Below are 19,372 nucleotides of genomic sequence, written 5' to 3' on the forward strand. Positions count from 1 at the left end.
TCATGAAGTTGTAAATTTCTTCAAAAGAGCTAATAGCGACAGAACCATGTTAACAAGGAAGTCATGATGGAATGTCTCCACTCCAGTAAAACTGGGTCTTTGAACTTGTGTATGAAGTGGTATAACAAATGGAGCATCTCACTTCCTCTTCATGACAAATTTACACCAATAAATAAACTTTGGAGATATTTTTATTGACATTAACTTAAAAAAATATTTACATTGACACCAAATCATTATTACCATCTTCATGTATGTACTAAATGTCTTACAAGTTGAATTGGATTTCAATAAATGTTTTGCATATATGCTGGGAACATATACCATATGCTTTCATATGAAAAAAATATATTCTTATTATCAATGTGCAAAGTGTTATTTAAACATTATAAGAAATCCATAGAAAATTATCAACTGCAAGTTTCTGAATTTCTTCTTTAAGTCATTAAAATGTTTTTATTACAATAATTCAATAATTTATAATAACTATGGGTTTAACAATAGACTGAATTGTTTTGCTAGACAAATTGAAGCATATTATCTGCAGCCCCTGCATAATACTTTATACAAATGTAAACAAAACAATCTGAAATAAAAAAAGCATTTGTAATTTTGATAATGTGAAAGAATTTCTATATGAACAGATTCTTTCAAAATATTTTTATTTGATCAAAGGCCAAACAACTTAAAAAAATGTCATGGAAAATACGTTCCACATATATGGAGAGCATTTAACCACCATAAACTTTCGATAAGATTTCAAAATATAAAAAAAACTCATATAATATCTACAAAAACACAAGCACCATTTCTTTTTCCGTCAAAGATCATTCTAATTATGAAAGGTTTGTCGAATTCTAAATCAAATATTGACAAGCACATAAATAGGAACCAATTGAAAGCCATTAAGAAGGATATCCATGCATCTTGAAGAATATTGATTATAACCGCGATGAGCGTAATAAAACTTGGGAAGACTTTATGAGAAACTTTAGCTTGTTTTATCAATGATTTTATTTTGCATTAATCAGACAAGATGATAAGTAATTTATCTGATGACAAGAAGTAATCGTTGACAGTATTTATAACATGCTTTTCAGTGGAATATAGAATTTTATTGGTGACAGAAAATTTTGATTTCATTAAAAAAAAATTCATATTATACCCTCAGTAATATTTTTCTGTCGTGAAAATATAAAATAATTGCAAAAAATGTCCATCAATTGCATAGGTAAAGCATAGTTTAAGTTACATCAGTTTAGAAGTGTCAGTTAATTTTTCTTGTTGTCTAGCACATATTTTGATGACTTCATTTTACACAAACATCTACGTTGGCATAGAGGTGACATTCAAAAATTCAAAAATATTTTTTTAAATTGCACTCCTCTTTTTTCTATCTCGTGGCCACGATTTAGTAACTCGTGGCCACGAGTAAGCTATGTCGTTGCCACGAGATAGAAAAAAGAGGAGTGCAAAACTAAAAAAAAGAGGAGTGCATTTAAAAAAAAAGCGGTGCAGTAAATAAAGGTGGGGTGCATTAAACAAAAGAGGGGAGAATTTTAGCTATCTCGAGGGAATGAGTTAGTCAGCCAATCAAATTTTGCGTAACATGTGTAAATGTTCTGTGCACATATATATAAAGCTGGCCAAAGCGGGCTTTTACTGTGATGATTACTTCCGTTTGTATAAAGATCACCATGGACAACCATATGGAACAATTTGATTGGCTGACTAACTCGTGACATCGAGTAAGCGAAGTTGGGATCTCAAAATTCTCTCCTCTTTTGTTTAATGAACTCTTCCTTTATTCCTCTTCCTCGTGGCCACGTGTTACTATAATTTAAGTCGTGGCCACGTGATAGAAAAAAGAGGAGCGCAATTTAAAAAAAGAGGAGTGAATGTCACCTCTATGCCACCGTAAACATCTGATGCTTAAGCTTTTATTTTATGTTTGCTTATTTATTGCATTGTACAAGAGCAAAAACTAAAAATCAAATAAGTTGTTTTGGGTGAAAGATCAAATATTTATTTTACTCGTGTCTATACAAAGTATATTTTCACTTGTGGCCATGCCACTTGTGAAATTATTTTGTCTATAACCACTAGTGAAATAAAAATTTCATTATACACCAATATCAACAAATATACAATAATATAATATAAAAGCATGGCCTATTAACAATAGATTATATATCTCAGGTTGCTATTTCTATAAATTAGTCTGTTAAATGACAAGCCAATTTAATGCTTACTGTCTTTTAGTAGCAGCAAACATTAACCTATCTAAAGATTCCAACCTTTTCATAATAACACATGCAACAACAAAACTGAAATCAAACACTTCCAATTAATTATTGTAAATCAAACACAATTAAGCAGTTAGAACACAATGCTAAAATTCACAGCTTATCCTTGGTGTTACATTTAGAAGCCAAACATCATTTCAATGGTTATGTTAAGTTTTGGTTCATACCATCGCTACATTTTCAGTCACTGCAGTTGTTTCCTTAGTTTTTCTCTCTTTCTTACTTTCCCGATTTTTCGGTTGCTTACCTCCAACACCGTTGCCATCGCTTGTGTTACCATAGCTACTGGTGCTAGCAGTCTGACCTTCAGTAACCAGGTCCCCTTTATCAAAACTGACCTCATGCCCGTTATCATTTCCATCATCAAAAAAATCATCATGTGCAATTTCGCTAGTAACCTGACCTTCACTATTTGTCTGAGCTTGACCTTGACCTTTGTTTGACCTCGATCCACTGACCTTTTCTTGAACTGCATTTATTTCAGTTTGATTAGGAGGGCGTGTTGACACTTGTTTTTCATGTTTTTGAAAACTTGTATTTTGCTTAGTATTCTGTTCAATTTTACCAGTTGTTTTTAAACTTTCCAAGTCCTGCTCCAAAATATCTTCCAATACAGCCTTCATGTTTGAGGAACTTTGTTTTACTTGTTTAGAACCAGACTGACTTGTGACATTTTTGTTTAGGTAACTTTTACTTGGCAACAGTGTTGAAGAATCACCACTTCCATCCTGGACCTTTGTCGGCAAAGAAAATGTTATTTTGTAAACAGTGTTCTTTCCGTGATACATGTTTAATTACAAATTAATCTTTACTCAATAATGCAATAAGAAATACATACAAGTATCAAGTAAACATATAAAAAGTGTAACTTTAAAATACTAAACCACAATAAACAATTCAAGTGCACCCATAAAACTAAATAGACAGCTATTAATAAACATAAACAGCATATTTGGCAGTATATTTATCTAAAGTTCAATGTCAGTGTAACTTAAAAATACTAAACCACAAAAAAAAATAAAGTGCACGAAATATCAAGCAAGTGTAACCCAACAGCAAAAGAAAAGTACAAAGTAAACATATAAAAAGTGTAACTTTAAAATACTAAACCACAATAAACAATTCAAGTGCACCCATAAAACTAAATAGAAAGCTATTAATAAACATAAACAGCATATTTGGCAGTATATTTATCTAAAGTTCAATGTCAGTAGAACCAGACCAAATTAATGTCATAATTTCATTTACCTCTGGGTACATTTTAAATGAATACAATAAAACACCATGCTTCAAACCTTCAATAAAGTGATTTAAAATGCTGTACATTTACATAGCCTACTCCCCATCTGATTTTCAAGACACATCCTAATGCCCAACACCATACTAATTAATTATTTTTTGTGTAACATGTTCATGTGTTAGAATTTTATTAAATTAAGACAGACAATGTGACTTCCAAACATGTCATAACTTCAATACCCTGTATACATATACCATGATAAACACATAATGATTTGTAGAACTCCAACGGAAAACTCAAAAATGCATAAAAATGTATAAAAAATGTATTTATTTTTTTTACATTTCATCAAGTGTTAAACATAAGTAGTGTTTGACGTAAGTACTGTCTAGAAGAACTATGGCACCCATATATTAAACATGTGAAAATGCACACAAATAAATCAGTAAAGAAATGTATTGACCATTTTTTGTTCATAAAACAAAATGTCAAACTGTGTATTGCTGTGAACATTCAAGCCGATTTTGTGTGCTAAAAACTGTGCAAAACAAACAATATTTAAACAACAATATCATTTAATATTGGAGTTCAAAGATGATTTTAAGCACCAATCAAAATTGCTAAGACTCAGAGAAAATCGATATTTTGTCTAAATCCACGCCCTGGAGTCATGTGGGTATGTCCAAAACCCCCACTGATTATGCTAAAGGTGTGTCAAATGGGCATGCGGCCACTATTACCAAGATCTTAAATGGTACAAAATCTTTTTCCTGACACCATAAAGATTTTCGCAGAAGCAATTGCCCTCTTATATATATTATATCATATGTATATTTGAATATGTAAGAAAGGTACAATCAAGTTGCAACTCTCAAAGGTCATACTATTTGAGAATTAAGAACCAAGGAAAACTCTTTAATGCATGTTATTCACTTTATAATATACCTCTTTTAAAACATGTTACTGAAATATATTGAGATTTGTGTGCCATCTTATTATGAGGAAAAAAGTACGAACACAATAGCCTTAAAAGCCCCAAGAGTTGAAAGGCATCGTAACATCCCATTAATCACACTTGTATGAATGTCGAGGGTTGAAATCAAACCTAAACCCATTTGGTGGTTTGAGTATGCCTAACACTGCACTAAAAGGACAAGTGGTTTGAGTATGCCTAACACTGCACTAAAAGAACAGGCTTTGGTTTGAGTATGCCTAAAGCTGCACTAAAAGGGCAGGCTTTGGTTTGAGTATGCCTAACACTGCACTAAAAGGACAGGCTTTGGTTTGAGTATGCCTAACACTGCACGAAAAGGACAGGCTTTATGCCTAACACTGCACTAAAAGGGCAGGCTTTGGTTTGAGTATGCCTAACACTGCACTAAAAGGGCAGGCTTTGGTTTGAGTATGCCTAACACTGCACTAAAAGGACAGGCTTTGGTTTGAGTATGCCTAACACTGCACTAAAAGGACAGGCTTTATGCCTAACACTTCACTAAAAGGGCAGGCTTTGGTTTGAGTATGCCTAACACTGCACTAAAAGGACAGGCTTTATGCCTAACACTGCACTAAAAGGACAGGCTTTATGCCTAACACTGCACTAAAAGGACAGGCTTTATGCCTAACACTGCACTAAAAGGACAGGCTTTATGCCTAACACTGCACTAAAAGGGCAGGCTTTATGCCTAACACTGCACTAAAAGGACAGGCTTTATGCCTAACACTGCACTAAAAGGGCAGGCTTTTAACCCTTTACCACTTAGATACATATTTTGACGCATTTGTAGTCCCTTAGAAAGTTTAATTTAATTAAAGACCTTTCTTAACACATTCAAGTTTTCATTTCCAACCTTAAGATACCGATGAGCAGTAAACAGCATAAAAGCTGAACAGCCTGTGAGTTACTTGCAGGCTGTTCTGGTTTTATGTTGTTTGCACATAGCCATTTTCACTTTGCTACTTGTTGGGAAAGGGTTAAACTTATATCATAGATCAACCAACAAGTCTTCAATCAAACTGAATAATATCAGCAAGAAGGACCTTCCACTTTGATTTTAAAACATATTCAAAAATAGATTGCCAAGCAATATTGTCCCCTACCGGTGAAACTCCACCATTGTCAATAATTTATATATATATATTTATTTATTTTTTGTTGCCATAGCAACCAGAATTCTTGACATAGGAACAAAATGAAATGACGTGATCTCCATATTGCCATCTATCCATGTTTCAAGTTTCATGAAAAAAATATGAAGAACTTTCAAAGTTATCGCAGGATCCAGAAAAGTGTGACGGACAGACTGACAGACAGACTGACAGACATACTGACAGACAGACTGACAGACAGACAGAGCGCAAACCATAGGTCCCCTCCGGTTTCACCGGTAGGGGACAATAAGTTGTGACAATTGTCCATTCCTGTTGTTTATAAACATAATGTTCAATAAGATGTTTCAACCGTACATGCACATAAATAAACATACTGTGTATGTGACAACCCTGCATTCATGTATATAACATAATGTTCATGTACAATAAAGAGGAAGTTTAACCATTCTTCAAACTGGCCATTGTAACCAAGAACATAAACGGATGGTATCTAATTCTAATTGTTGGATAAAGAGACTTAACAAATAGTTAAGCAAATAATCATTTTCAAGAAGCCAAAAATTACATTTTTGTTGAAAAGTATGTTCTAATTTCAGGAAAATCATTGGTTGACAATCTGACAATCTGTTCTAATTTCAAAGATGCTAACTCATTGTGGTCCCAGTTTTGAACAACATAAATCACTTGCCGTTATCAAGATAACATAAACCTGTGCGAAAAAAAGAAGATAAGTTTCGGCTAGGAAGCATTAACGTTTGCAAAGCAGCTGTATTATGCATATGCACGTCATTATCAATAGTTGGATCGTCCCGTCTTATTTTAATCAATGATTGATTGAAATGAAATCCTGTCACAGTGAACAGATTCTATGGGTCGATTTCGATTGTGACATCAGGAATCAATATCCCTGAATAGCAGGATATTCCTTCAGGCCTTTCAAGGTTTACTACACAATAAAATAAGCGCAGCTATTAAACTGGTTTGTTGCAATTTATTGCCCTTTTTAATCAAGGGCCAATATTGCCCTAGTTTGCCAACCTGATTAATCTTTTTAAACTTATTTGTCTTTGTAAGTCCATATTAACTATTTGACCCCGCCCACAAGGCATCGGCCATTGCATCTTTATCAGTCTGCATTCACTATTTGACCCCGCCCACAAGGCATTGGAAATTGCATTGTTATCAGTCTACATTCACTATTTGACCCCGCCTACAGGGCATCGGCAATTGCATCTTTATCAGTCTACATTCACTATTTGACCCCGCCTACAGGGCATCGGCAATTGCATCTTTATCAGTCTACATTAACTATTTGACCCCACCTACAGGGCATAGGCAATTGCATCTTTATTAGTCTACATTCACTATTTGACCCCGCCCACAAGGCATCGGCAATTGCATCTTTATCAGTTTACATTCACTATTTGACCCCGCCCACAAGGCATCGGCAATTGCATCTCTATCAGTCTACATTAACTATTTGACCCCACCCACAAAGCATCGGAAATTGCATCTTTATCAGTCTACATTCACTATTTGACCCCGCCTACAGGGCATCGGCAATTGCATCTTTTTCAGTCTACATTCACTATTTGACCCCACCCACAGGGCATCGGCAATTGCATCTTTATCAGTCTACATTAACTATTTGACCCCACCCACAGTGTGGGCATCGGCAATTGCATCTTTATCAGTCTACGTTAACTATTTGACCCCACCCACAGGGCATTGGCAATTGCATCTTTATCAGTCTACATCAACTATTTGACCCCACCCACAGGGCATCGGCAATTGCATCTTTATCAGTCTACATTAACAATTTGACCCCACCCACAGTGAGGGCATAAGCAATTGCAACCCCCTGCGGCAACTTTTTAACAAACTTGCTAAAACTCACTATACCATGTTGCTTACCAAATATCAAACTTCTGAGCTGTGTAGTTTCAGAGATGAAAATATTTAAAGTTCCTGATTTATTAAACTCTATATATAAAATTCAACCCCTAGAAAGCGGCAAATTTAGAACTTGGGGGGAATTTATAAGTCTATATAAACATTATGACCTCTGGGGCACAGCCAGTTTTTGACCACAGCCATGATTTGATAACACTAAGAAGACTACTATACAATTCTAAGCGCCAAATGTTTAACCCTTTGCATGCTGGGAAATTTGTTGTCTGCTAAAATGTCGTCTGCAGAATTTCTAAAATTAGCATTTTCTTCAATTTTTTTCAAAGAATACTATCAGAATAGCAAACAGTTTGGATCCTGATGAGACGCCACGTTCTGTGGCGTCTCATCTGGATCCAAACTGTTTGCAAAGGCCTTTCAAATTCGGTTCCCGCACTGAAAGGGTTAAAAACCAAAGTCTTGCATCTTCAGAGTACAATTTATTTTAAGTTTCTACTGTTTCTCTTCTTTTTTTAATTAAGGCGTTATATATATGTAAATAAATGGAACAATTTGAATATCTCCGAAAGACAGATACCCAAAGATCCTTAATTCCCATGAAGTTTGGTGAAAATGTGCCAAGTGGTTTCGGAGAAGATGTCGGTTTGAAGCAAACTATAATTGACCATGGACACTGAACAATAATATACATGAGACAAGACACCTAATTACAAACTGGTGTCGTTTAATAGATTTTGTAAGATTCGATAAAAGCTTAACTTGCTGCACTTTGAACTAATTCTAAACAGAATGACTTACATCCATAAGAATCGAGGTAGAGAGCCTGATATAGGCATGCATTTAAATTGTGTGGTCTGGAAAGTGGCATGCAACCAATTTATTTTAAGATTGAAATGATAAGAATATAGGTGAATTCCATGCAATGTCAGGAAATTGGAGTACAAATGATTCCAGTTTAAAACAGGAATGCTGAAGATCAGTGCCAAACATGCCCAATGAAAAGTGCCCTGTGCCAACATAAAAGATGTTAGAGGTGCCCAACAAGTATTACAGGAGAGAAGCACAACAGTGTTATATGTTGCACAACAACCATGTTGTACCTTGGGAGCCGTCATTGCGGCGGTTTTTGCTGGCGACTGTGGCTGAAAGCAGAAATGTACGAACTCAAACACTGTACATAGAGAATATTATGTGAGTGTTTGATAAAGATTATCATGCGAGGCTAAGAACCATGGTAGCGCGAGGCTTGCTGAGCGCTACCATGGTTCGAGCCGAGCATGATAAACTTGATCTTTATCCAAAACTCACATATTATTCTTTTTATCCTATTATTTCTTCCATTTTTACGTGAATAATGTCCAAATATCGCATTTAAGACGATCTTGTTCTTCCGCAGTTGACACACGCAGATTCTCCAATTTTTTGAAAAACCCACAAATGATCTAAAAATAGCATGCAACAGTTTATTCAACAAGGTGGGATAGAGGCTAGTCTATGCCATGGGGTGTTTTACTGTCAATGCACGTCTGATAATGGGCTAAAAATCGTTATTATTCCTGGGACATTAATTTTGGTTGATTTCTTGGGATTACCAATCTACAAATTAACATCGGAACAAGACCGACACAATTATTTTTTCAAAATCAGAAATGATGAAAATACCTTAAAACAAAAAAGTCTTTGAAAAAAACACTAAATTTTGTGCAGACGAATATATAAATGAATTAACAGTATGGTATTACGATCTCATCAACTTCTGATTTTACTTGAGACTGAAATAATAGTATGGCCCATGGAAATTCATGTAAAATATGATGCAACACAATAATAAATATCACATTAAAATTTGAATTGTAGACATTGTGCACATATATTTAGGGATATCAGGAATATTAATTAACATGTCCAGATTTGTTGTTAGATTAGTTTCATGATAATTTTTACAAATATTAACTAAAAATCCAGAAAAATATTATAATAATACTCAAAAATAACTTCAAAAATGCTAAGATAAATTAAAAGTATGTAACATGAATGTGACAGTTACAAAACCATAAGTGATATTGGAAAAATCAACATGTTATAAAATTCACATCATTAAATACTGCAGAAGACTTAATTCAGTCACAAATTAATGAAACCAAATAGTAATTTGTTATCATTAATATTAATTTTTAGATAATTATCATGATAAAATTTAAGCCAAAAAATGTGAATTTACAATGAAAACAATTTATGAAGCAATAAGAATATGACCATGCTGCATTATCTTTAAAATATCATTGCAGAATTTGAGAACATTACCTCATAATGAACAGATAACCGTCATAATAACATTATGTAAGAAAAATACTTCCGAACACCTGTTAGATATATATATGTTGTTTTTTTCCAACACAATTTATTTCAAGATTGCAGACAATATGAATTATAATAATAATGTTTTGCAATTGGACACAATAAAAAGAAAAAAAAAGTTAATGCCTCCAACACATATCTAATGTTATATATAATAGTAGTCAACAACAGTCAAAGCATATAAGTTAGTGAAGTATCTTGTAAACTTTACAATTACATATAGTTGTGTGTTGAAAAAACATATACGAAAAAACATAAAAGAGCAAAAAAGACATCTTCTGATGAAAAAATACATCTTCTAGTGAAAAAAAGACATCTTCTAGTCACAATTTTAAGTGAAATCACATTATTATGTAGTAAGATCATTTGAAGACTTTCCAACCCAAAGAAAATGCAATTAAAAACACTTCATTGCATTTTATGACAATTAGAATGGTAAAACATTATCTAGCAGATTTTTTTTTTTTAATTAATATCAAGATACATTGTCTAAAAGTGTGTGCTAAAAAAAATTTTTTTATCAAGATGACATAAATTTTTTGGCAAAAAGAAGTTATTCTTAATAGGCAGTTATATATTCCTATGTTCAGATGATTGCATTATGACAAGTTCAAATGAAAGGTAATGATATTGTATGGTGTGTTGTTAAACCCACACAAAAAGATCCATTTAAGGCTTCTCAAATGTTTGACCTATTTGACATCTCACATGTTCTCTTCACTTAATGTACTGATAAAACCGATATATAAATGACAATATTTGGCTATAAAGAATAATTTGACAGCTACCGGTATTATACTACAATATCACTGCAGGTTTTCTGATTTTGAAGTTCAGGAGTTTAGATTACAATCTGTGAGACTGTGTTAATAGAAATTAACTGTATATTCCTCAGTTTCATTTCTTCTAAGGTGAACATTTTGGCTATCAATTACTTAATAATTACCTAAAGGGGCATATCAAATGTAATTTTAATAAATTTTAGCGCATTGAATGTCCATTAATCTCTAAGATATTTTTCTGAAAGCAACCATTATTTGTATATGATATTGAGTGTAGTGTCAAGAAACAGTGTTAACCGACAGAAATTAATGCTACCTAATCAACATTTTAAGGTCAAACTCATACCTGAACAAGAGCTGTCACCATAGGATGACATATGCCCCCTATAAACGCTTAATAGAAGTTATGAGCTTTTTTCTAAACCTAAACGCAGATTTCGAAACCTAAACGCGGACCCTAAGTTTAAGGTCAAGGTCACAGGGGTCAAAATTTGTGTGCGTATGGAAAGGCCTTGTCCATATACACATGCATATATACCAAATATAAAGGTTATATCTCAAGCAACATACCAGTAGAAGTTATGAGCATTTTTCAAAACCTAAATGCAGATTTCGAAACCTAAACGCGGACCCTAAGTTCAAGGTCAAGGTCACAGGGGTGAAAATTTGTGTGCGTATGGAAAGGCCTTGTCCATATACACATGCATACCAAATATGAAGGTTACCGGGTATATCTCAAGGGACATAGAAGTTATGAGCATTTTTTGAAACCTAAACGCAGATTTCAAAACCTAAACGCGGACCAAGTTCAAGGTCAAGGTCACAGGGGTAAAAATTTGTGTGCGTATGGAAAGGCCTTGTCCATATACACATGCATACCAAATATGAAGGTTATATCTCAAGGGACATAGAAGTTATGAGCATTTTTTGAAACCTAAACGCAGATTTCAAAACCTAAACGCGGACCCTTAGTTCAAGGTCAAGGTCACAGGGGTAAAAATTTGTGTGCGTATGGAAAGGCCTTGTCCATATACACATGCATACCAAATATGAAGGTTATATCTCGAGGGACATAGAAGTTATGAGCATTTTTCGAAACCTAAACGCAAAGTGTGACGGAAAGATGGACAGGCGGACAGTCCGATCACTATATGCACCCTTTTCTTCAAAAGGGGGCATAAAAATGACACAGGTCAATGAAAAACTAATAGTCAAACTAATATTGTTAAACATTGAACCAGCTTACAAATGGAGCTTGAAATAATGGTCTGACACAAATTTGACTTTGAATGTCATTATATCTCACAAGTTATAGAAATTCTGAGTTAAAAAATGGGCACATTACTTCATTAATTAAATAAAAATTACACATGCTAAACGTCCTGTACGAGTAATAAGAAAAAATATATGGGCCATGCTCTGTGAAAAGGGGGTTTATTGCATGTGCGTAAAGTGTAGTCCCAAAATAGCCTGTGCAGTCTGCACAGGCTAATCAGGGAAGACACTTTCCACTTTTATAGTATTTTGTTTTCAGAAAGTCTCTTCTTAGCAAAATTACAGTTTAGGCAGAAAGTGTCGTCCCTGATTAGCCTGTGCAGACTGCCTTTTTCACAGAGCACGGCTCATATGAAAGTTTGAAAAGTGTTAAGGATTACTTTTCCAGACAAGTTTGTGTCTCCAATAGAATGAAAGGACAGACAGCCTGTTCAAATACATCGCCTCACTCTGTGTGGAGGTGGGGAGAGCAAAAAAACATGTCTAACCCAGCTAATATCATTGCAGACAGCTAATTACAAAACGTAAAGACCAAAGAAAATAAACGATATATCTGGTTCCTTAATTAGAAAATGCTTTAAGTGCTTAATATATCGGTATATACTCAAGGTTTCACAAAGCACGGAAAACCACAGATGCCTATGTAAACCTACAGCAACAAGTTCTTAAAACAGTAAGATGACTTAAAAAATCATTTGATAACATATACATTGTAAACCATGTAAACCTTAAATAATGGAAACACATTTTTAAAAACATGAGAATTAAGTACAATGCTAAAGTGTCTAATAGCTATTGTGTGTTTTCTCTTGTTTTCATTGATTTCAGTTGATTCAAAAATGTTTTGAGTATAAGTAGATCATTTGAAAATGCATATGTAAAGTGTAGTCCCAGATAAGCCTATGCAGTACACTTTCCGCCTAGACTGGATTTATATTTAGAAAAGACTTCCTTTAACCCTTTGCATGCTGGGTAATTTGTCGTCTGCAAAAATGTTGTCTGCTGAATTTCTAAAATTAGCATTTTCTTCGATTTTTTTTCAAAGAATACTATCAGAATAGCAAACAGTTTGGCTCCAGATGAGACGCCACGTTCTGTGGCGTCTCATCTGGATCCAAACTGTTTGCAAAGGCCTTCACAACTCGGTTCCCGCACTGTAAGGGTTAATTAAACGAAAAATTGCCACGCAGACTGCACTGGCTAGTCTGAAACGACACTTTACGCACATGCATTAAGCCCCAGTTTCCCAGTGGCGAGGTCCATATATAATAAAAAACAAGCATGCAAGTTTCCATTATAACAAAGACACATCTGCAGGTGACTTTGCTGCAAATTTTGTTGGTAAATCAAATGATACCGTTTATGAGTGATAAATACTTTTGACAATAATTAGACCACCTTTTATCGGGATGCAAACATATTCAGCACCCTTTGTAGGTAAGAAATAAGCACAAAGAAATCAATACAGAAATGTGCTTTACAGTGTTTAATTAAGCATAGTTTTATACGCCCAAGTTTCAAATTTAAAAATTGGTGTGAAATCAATATAGAACTGTGCTTTACAGTGTATTACGCTTAGTTTTATACGCCCACGTTTCACATTTAAAAATTGGTGTGCATTATAGATTGATACAACATAAAGTGCAATACATGTAGTAAATGGAGGCAGATTTGACAATTTCTTTATTTGAAACTGTTTTCCTACATTTTGGCATAATAATCAGGAGCACGTTATACATGGTTGCTCGTAATAAATGGTGAAATAATGATAATTTAAAGAGCACTTTATGTTGGCTTTTCTAGATTCATTAAGCTGGAAAACCCATTTAACAGCTCAACAATTTTGCAAAGTCCAAGCAAATATGTTTTTTAAACAATCAAGAACTATTGATTTCTGAACGCTAATTACTTGCTTAATAATTGAGTGCATTCATACATCACTGAATATCTGTTACGTGGATGGAATTATGGTCCATGCAGTAGATTTACATGGTAAAAACTATTCATAAACCAATGATTAAATGAAAACAATTCATTTTTACTTTGCATAAATATTTGCACAAAAAAGAATATTAAACTATGTTTTTTTTAACCATTTTCCTTTGAAATAAGAATTATAATGGTACTAAAATATTTGAAAGGGAATGCTGATAATGTAATATCACTTTCATATTGCTTTCTGCAAATATGTACAAGGCTATGAATATAAACGGATAAATAGAAAAGCATTCAACCTGATTCAGAGTTATTTAGCAAAATTACACAAACTGTTATCACATAAAGACATAAAACTTTATTGAGAACTTAATTTTTTACCAAAAAATCAAGCTAATATGAAACAAGAAACTGTCGGAGGCGGGTGATGCTCCCCAAAGTTTTTTTTGTCACAATATTGCACTATATATTCAGATAAAAGGAAACGTCTTGAGGGGCATAACTTTGGACAAAATAATACGATGGATGGTTTAGCAACTTAAAAATTTCAAAGGACCATAACTCTCTGAATAAATCATCTAACCAGAACTCACAAATAACATGCGCATCTCCTCAAGGTAGTTAAGCTTCCCATAAAGCTTCATTGAATTCCAGTCAGTAGTTGTGGAGAAATAGCCTGGACAAGAATTTCACTATATGTACAGTTTATAGAAAATTTCAAAGGGTCATAACTCTGTGAAAAATCATCCGACCATAACCGGCTGATAATATGCAAATCTCCTGTTGGTAGTGAAGCTTCCCATAAAGTTTCATTGAATTCCCATAATAAGTTGCTGAGAAATAGCTCGGACAAGAATTGCACTATATGTACAGTTAATGGAAAATTTCAAAGGGTCATAACTCTGTGAAAAATCATCCGACCAGAACCGGCTGATAATATGCACATCTCCTCTTGGTAGAGAAGCTTTCCATAAAGTTTAATTGAATTCGGGTCATTAATTGCTGAGAAATAGCCCGGACAAAAATTGTGCACGGACGGACGGACACATGCACGGACGGACGGACGAAGCGGCGACTATATGCTCCCCCCCAAAATTTTGGGGGAGCATAAACAAAAATTCTTTTAAGTATATAAAAACTTTATACAAAAGAAAATTACTGTTAGTGACCACTACACAAGCAGTATATGATATATATTGTTTTACAATTCAACGAAAAAGTATAACATGAAAAGACTAGACAATTAACACAGCAGATAGTTACTCTGTGATCTCTGCTAACAGATCCATTTTGTTCTATAGAAGAAGCCTGAAAGTAAGCAATTGATTATAAACAATGTAATATGAACTCTATCATGTAAATGGGTCTTATGTAATATGCCGCCCAGCGTAGCTAAAGACCAGCCTGCACATTTGAACAGCCTGGTCAGGAGCTGGGACATCTGTTAATGAGACTGTGGCACCTTGTGTGACTTTATAGCGGAAAGGGTAGCTTTGGACCAGACTGCGTGTCGCTACGCTATGCTGGCCACATATGGTATAAGAACCCTTTTCGCACGACACGAGTCATGTATGAAAATATTATGCTTATTCCTCAGTAAATTAACTAAAAGTATCAGGCACAACAGTGAAGTATATTGATGACAGATCACAGTAGCACTAAAGCTAACTAACATGAAATTATGACCGAGCCAGTGGGCACAACGCTATTTGGAAGCTAAAATACTTTATGTTAATTAACCTAAAAATGGGCCTTCGACAGTAATGCAAGCAAAGAAGCAACTGATGTCAAGTTTAATACTATTAAATACTCAATATTATCAGAGAATAAACAGAGATTACATAATTACAAAAATCCCAATTTAATGGGGAAAAAAATGTGAACATATGACAGATATTATTGATAAGATAATAGTTGGACATATTCAGCCCAAACTTAAAATTCAAATCACTGACTTGATTAAACAACATGACATAGTTTTTGACTTCTTAACTACGAAACATTCATGTTTAATGAACACAATTTGCGTAACTGCTGGTATTTATTTAAAGATCATATTATGGAACATATTAAACCTATTTGACCCACAGTCACAGAGAACGAATAAAGAAAGATTAAAATTAAAATGTAAGAAAGGTGTTAGCTGTAGTTTAGGGTCTATTTTGGTTACAAGTAAACAAAGATTAGCAGACCAGGTCTTCTTGATTGCTAAATTATTACGGTACCTTGCCAAATACCACAGTGTACTTGTGGCCTCTTGATACATGTATATTTAAAATTACAAAGGTTTGAAATTTCAAAATATAAACTCCTCATTGTTAAGTTTGCTTTTTTTTTGTTTAACAGAAATTATCATTCAAAATATTTTTGCTTTTTCAGCCGGTTGGTGTAGATTTCACAAAACATTAATTGAGGACACCTAAACAAACACAAATATGAGGGGAAAAGCAATAAAAGTTCAGCTCATTTATAATTGCATGCAGAGTGTTTTCGGTAAATTTTTACCTTATGAGTTTGTTTGTTTTATTTATTGTATTGTATGTTTTGTAATGTAACTGTTATGTAATGTTTGAATAATAACTTCATTACATTAAATTGCCTTTATGTCATAGACATGGCTAAAATTTAAAATGTATACAACAACACATTTTTTAACACACACACAAAAGAAGTTCTCTTCAGGGAAAATTTGGTAAGAGTAAGCTTTAGGTTAATTTACTTTTTTCAGTAACCAAATTTACCATTATTTTTGTCATCGTAACACTAAACAGCAAACAAACTTAAACTTATGAATTATCACAGGATTAATATTTTTCAAACAGTTGTTACTTATTTCTGCGACCATAGCAAACACAATTCTTATAAGACAAAAAAATTATGAACATGCGCATTTCCCACATGGACCTAAATCCACACAACGAGTTTTGTGAACCCTGCTTAAATACTTTTGATTAAATGCAGGTTCCATATTTTTACACAGTATTCATTTATTTCTGTAACCGCAGCAACAACATTTTCGTATGACAAAAACTGAAATCTCAAGCATATTCCCTATAAGCGCTTAAAAATCCACCTACAAAGATTGACTGACCGACTGATGAATGGAATGGACTGAAGGTAAACCTATAAAATCCTCTGGTTTCAACAATAAGGAACTAATTTAAATTAGGAAAAACAAGAATTATGTCAAGACGCGTTGAGAAACACATTACACACAAAGAGGTTTTTGATAATAAAAGTGGTGGGTTCCTGCGCCTACATTTGTAAGGGAACCAATACTAAAAGGTATATTTCGATTCTAAATCACTGTTTATTATAATAAAACAGAACCAATCATAAGTTTATTAAAGTAAGTAAGTTGTTGATTATAGTGACATATGTACATGCCATATCATATATACATAAGAACATGATTGCAGCAACGAATCAAACCTAGAAATAAACAAGCTTAAAAAAGTCATACATGATTATATACAATATTTAAGAAGTAACTGGTGTATGAGTGTTGGAAATATGGTATTACTCAATTGTTTGGATTTCCATTTCAGATCAAGTAAACCACAAGCGCAAACAAGTGGTCATAACAGCAATAACTACCACTTACGCATTAACCCTTTCAGCGCTGGAACCGAATTTTAAAGGCCTTTGCAAACAGTTTGGATCTAGATGAGACGCCACAGAACGTGGTGTCTCATCAGGATCCAAACTGTTTGCGATTCTGATAGTATTCTTTGAAAAAAAATCGAAGAAAATGCTAATTTTAGAAATTCACCAGACGACATTTTAGCAGACAACAAATTTCCCAGCAGGCAAAGGGTTAATAAAAATTATTGTTCTGATTTGTTTGAAACGCTAGAAATGAGAACAATATTAAATATTAATCAATATTCAACAATGACATTGGCTTCATTAAACATAATGAGCAATGTAGCAGAATACTTCTTGTTGAATACAGTGTAAATACCGTAAAAATATAATACTTATAACTGGCAAATTAACAAAAAAGTTTATGTATCAAAGTTCAAATTATTTCTACTTCCTCGTATTAATATTACTTTTATTAGCATATTTAATATTCTTAACTTAAATTTATTTGTCAAAAAACAATAATAGATTCATTTCCTTGTTAAATCAGCATTTAGCATTAAAATATCCCAGCAAATTAAAAACCTACAGAAAAATACATGCATGTATGGCGTGCAAATTAACTCCAAAGTTTCAATGAACAAAATCTTATACATTGCACATTCTACATGGTTGCACGCTATACATAGTTTTCTACAGTATACTAGTGACGGTGACAAATGCATACCTTCTTTCCGTTGGATGCTGCTCCTTTCTGTGATGACCTCTGTGAGGTGGCAGCCTTATCAACGCTTCCAGATGCCCCTGGGTCCTGACCTTTGGTAGTCTTGGCCCCTGGGTCCTGACCCTTGCTAGCCTGCGCGGTTTTACTTGCGGGGTTCGGGCTTGCACCCTGTGACCTTGAACTCTTTTGCGACCGGGGATCACGGGCCCCTGGCGTCGCGATTTGGACCTCTTCGAACTGGCGATTACGACGCGGCTGTTTTGGTGAACTACGAGCGGTGGCAGGTGCTGATTGGGTTTCTTTTGGATTTTTGTTTGCGGATGAACCACTTCCCATCTTTATTCACTGAAAGGTCCCCATGTTGAGAACCCTGAGAAAAGGAATTAAGAGAAATATTATTTTACTACTGACTGATATAATTAGAAAAAATATGTTTTAATTAATATTATAATGACCTCAATCATATAGCCTGGTATGTTATGTTTATTGACATATTAAAACATCAGTGAACAGTTGATTTCTAAGATAATGACTTATGAAAAACATTAGATCTAAAAATTTGCAACAATTTTTATTATCAGCTTGTCTACAAAAGTATGACTGTACTCTCCTGCTTTGAGTGAGTAATGAGGCTATATTGTTTAAAGAAGACATTTTTAACCATGAGTTTAATTCTTCCCTATTATATTTAACCAATAAGTTTCGTGTCAACCAGTAGATCAACTGATAATTAACACTGAACAGGCACATATCAATGCAGTCTTTATACTGGAACACACTGATCAAATTACATCATAAAATGTTTTGGCCTGCTAGCGGTAGAGCACTCACCATACCTCTGATTTAATAAGGTCAGTTGTCAGTAACTGGCATAAGTATGTGCACTTCGTTCTCATTACCAGTACAATAATTTTGATCATCTACACATTAAGGTTATTCAACTGTTAAAGTTTGAGCCAGATCCACCCAGACGTTAAAGACGAGTTCAAAACACAAACATCAGGAGATACTTACGTATGTACAGACAGATGGACGTACAAATGCAATGCTTAGTGACTCCCACTTTGTGGTGGCATTAAAAATTGTTTCACTGGGCAAGAACAATGGGAGGCTAGTCCAGGACTCAAACCCACAAACCCTTGCTATC

The 19,372-nt window shown here is 34.0% G+C and overlaps 1 protein-coding gene across 13 annotated transcripts in view; it reads right to left on the reverse strand.

Moving 5' to 3' along the window:
- Window positions 1–19,372, reverse strand: part of LOC127880785 (kinesin-like protein KIFC3) — a 99,633-nt gene that overhangs the window by 71,507 nt on the left and 8,754 nt on the right. For 11 of the 13 annotated variants that reach the window (XR_008049740.1, XM_052428197.1, XM_052428193.1 and 8 more), the window contains 3 exons: window positions 18,229–18,595; window positions 15,180–15,224; window positions 8,667–8,708 (listed from right to left, as the gene is read on the reverse strand). Coding sequence is in view for 12 of the 13 variants with exons in the window: in XM_052428197.1 (XP_052284157.1) it covers window positions 8,667–8,708; window positions 15,180–15,224; window positions 18,229–18,561 (420 nt within the window). In the remaining variant the exon portion in view is untranslated. The remainder of the gene's footprint in view (window positions 1–8,666; window positions 8,709–15,179; window positions 15,225–18,228; window positions 18,596–19,372) is intronic. The other 2 variants (XM_052428198.1, XM_052428199.1) reach the window with 2 other exon arrangements.

The sequence above is a fragment of the Dreissena polymorpha genome, chromosome 5 (genome assembly GCF_020536995.1).
Source record: "Dreissena polymorpha isolate Duluth1 chromosome 5, UMN_Dpol_1.0, whole genome shotgun sequence".
Taxonomy (NCBI): domain Eukaryota; kingdom Metazoa; phylum Mollusca; class Bivalvia; order Myida; family Dreissenidae; genus Dreissena; species Dreissena polymorpha.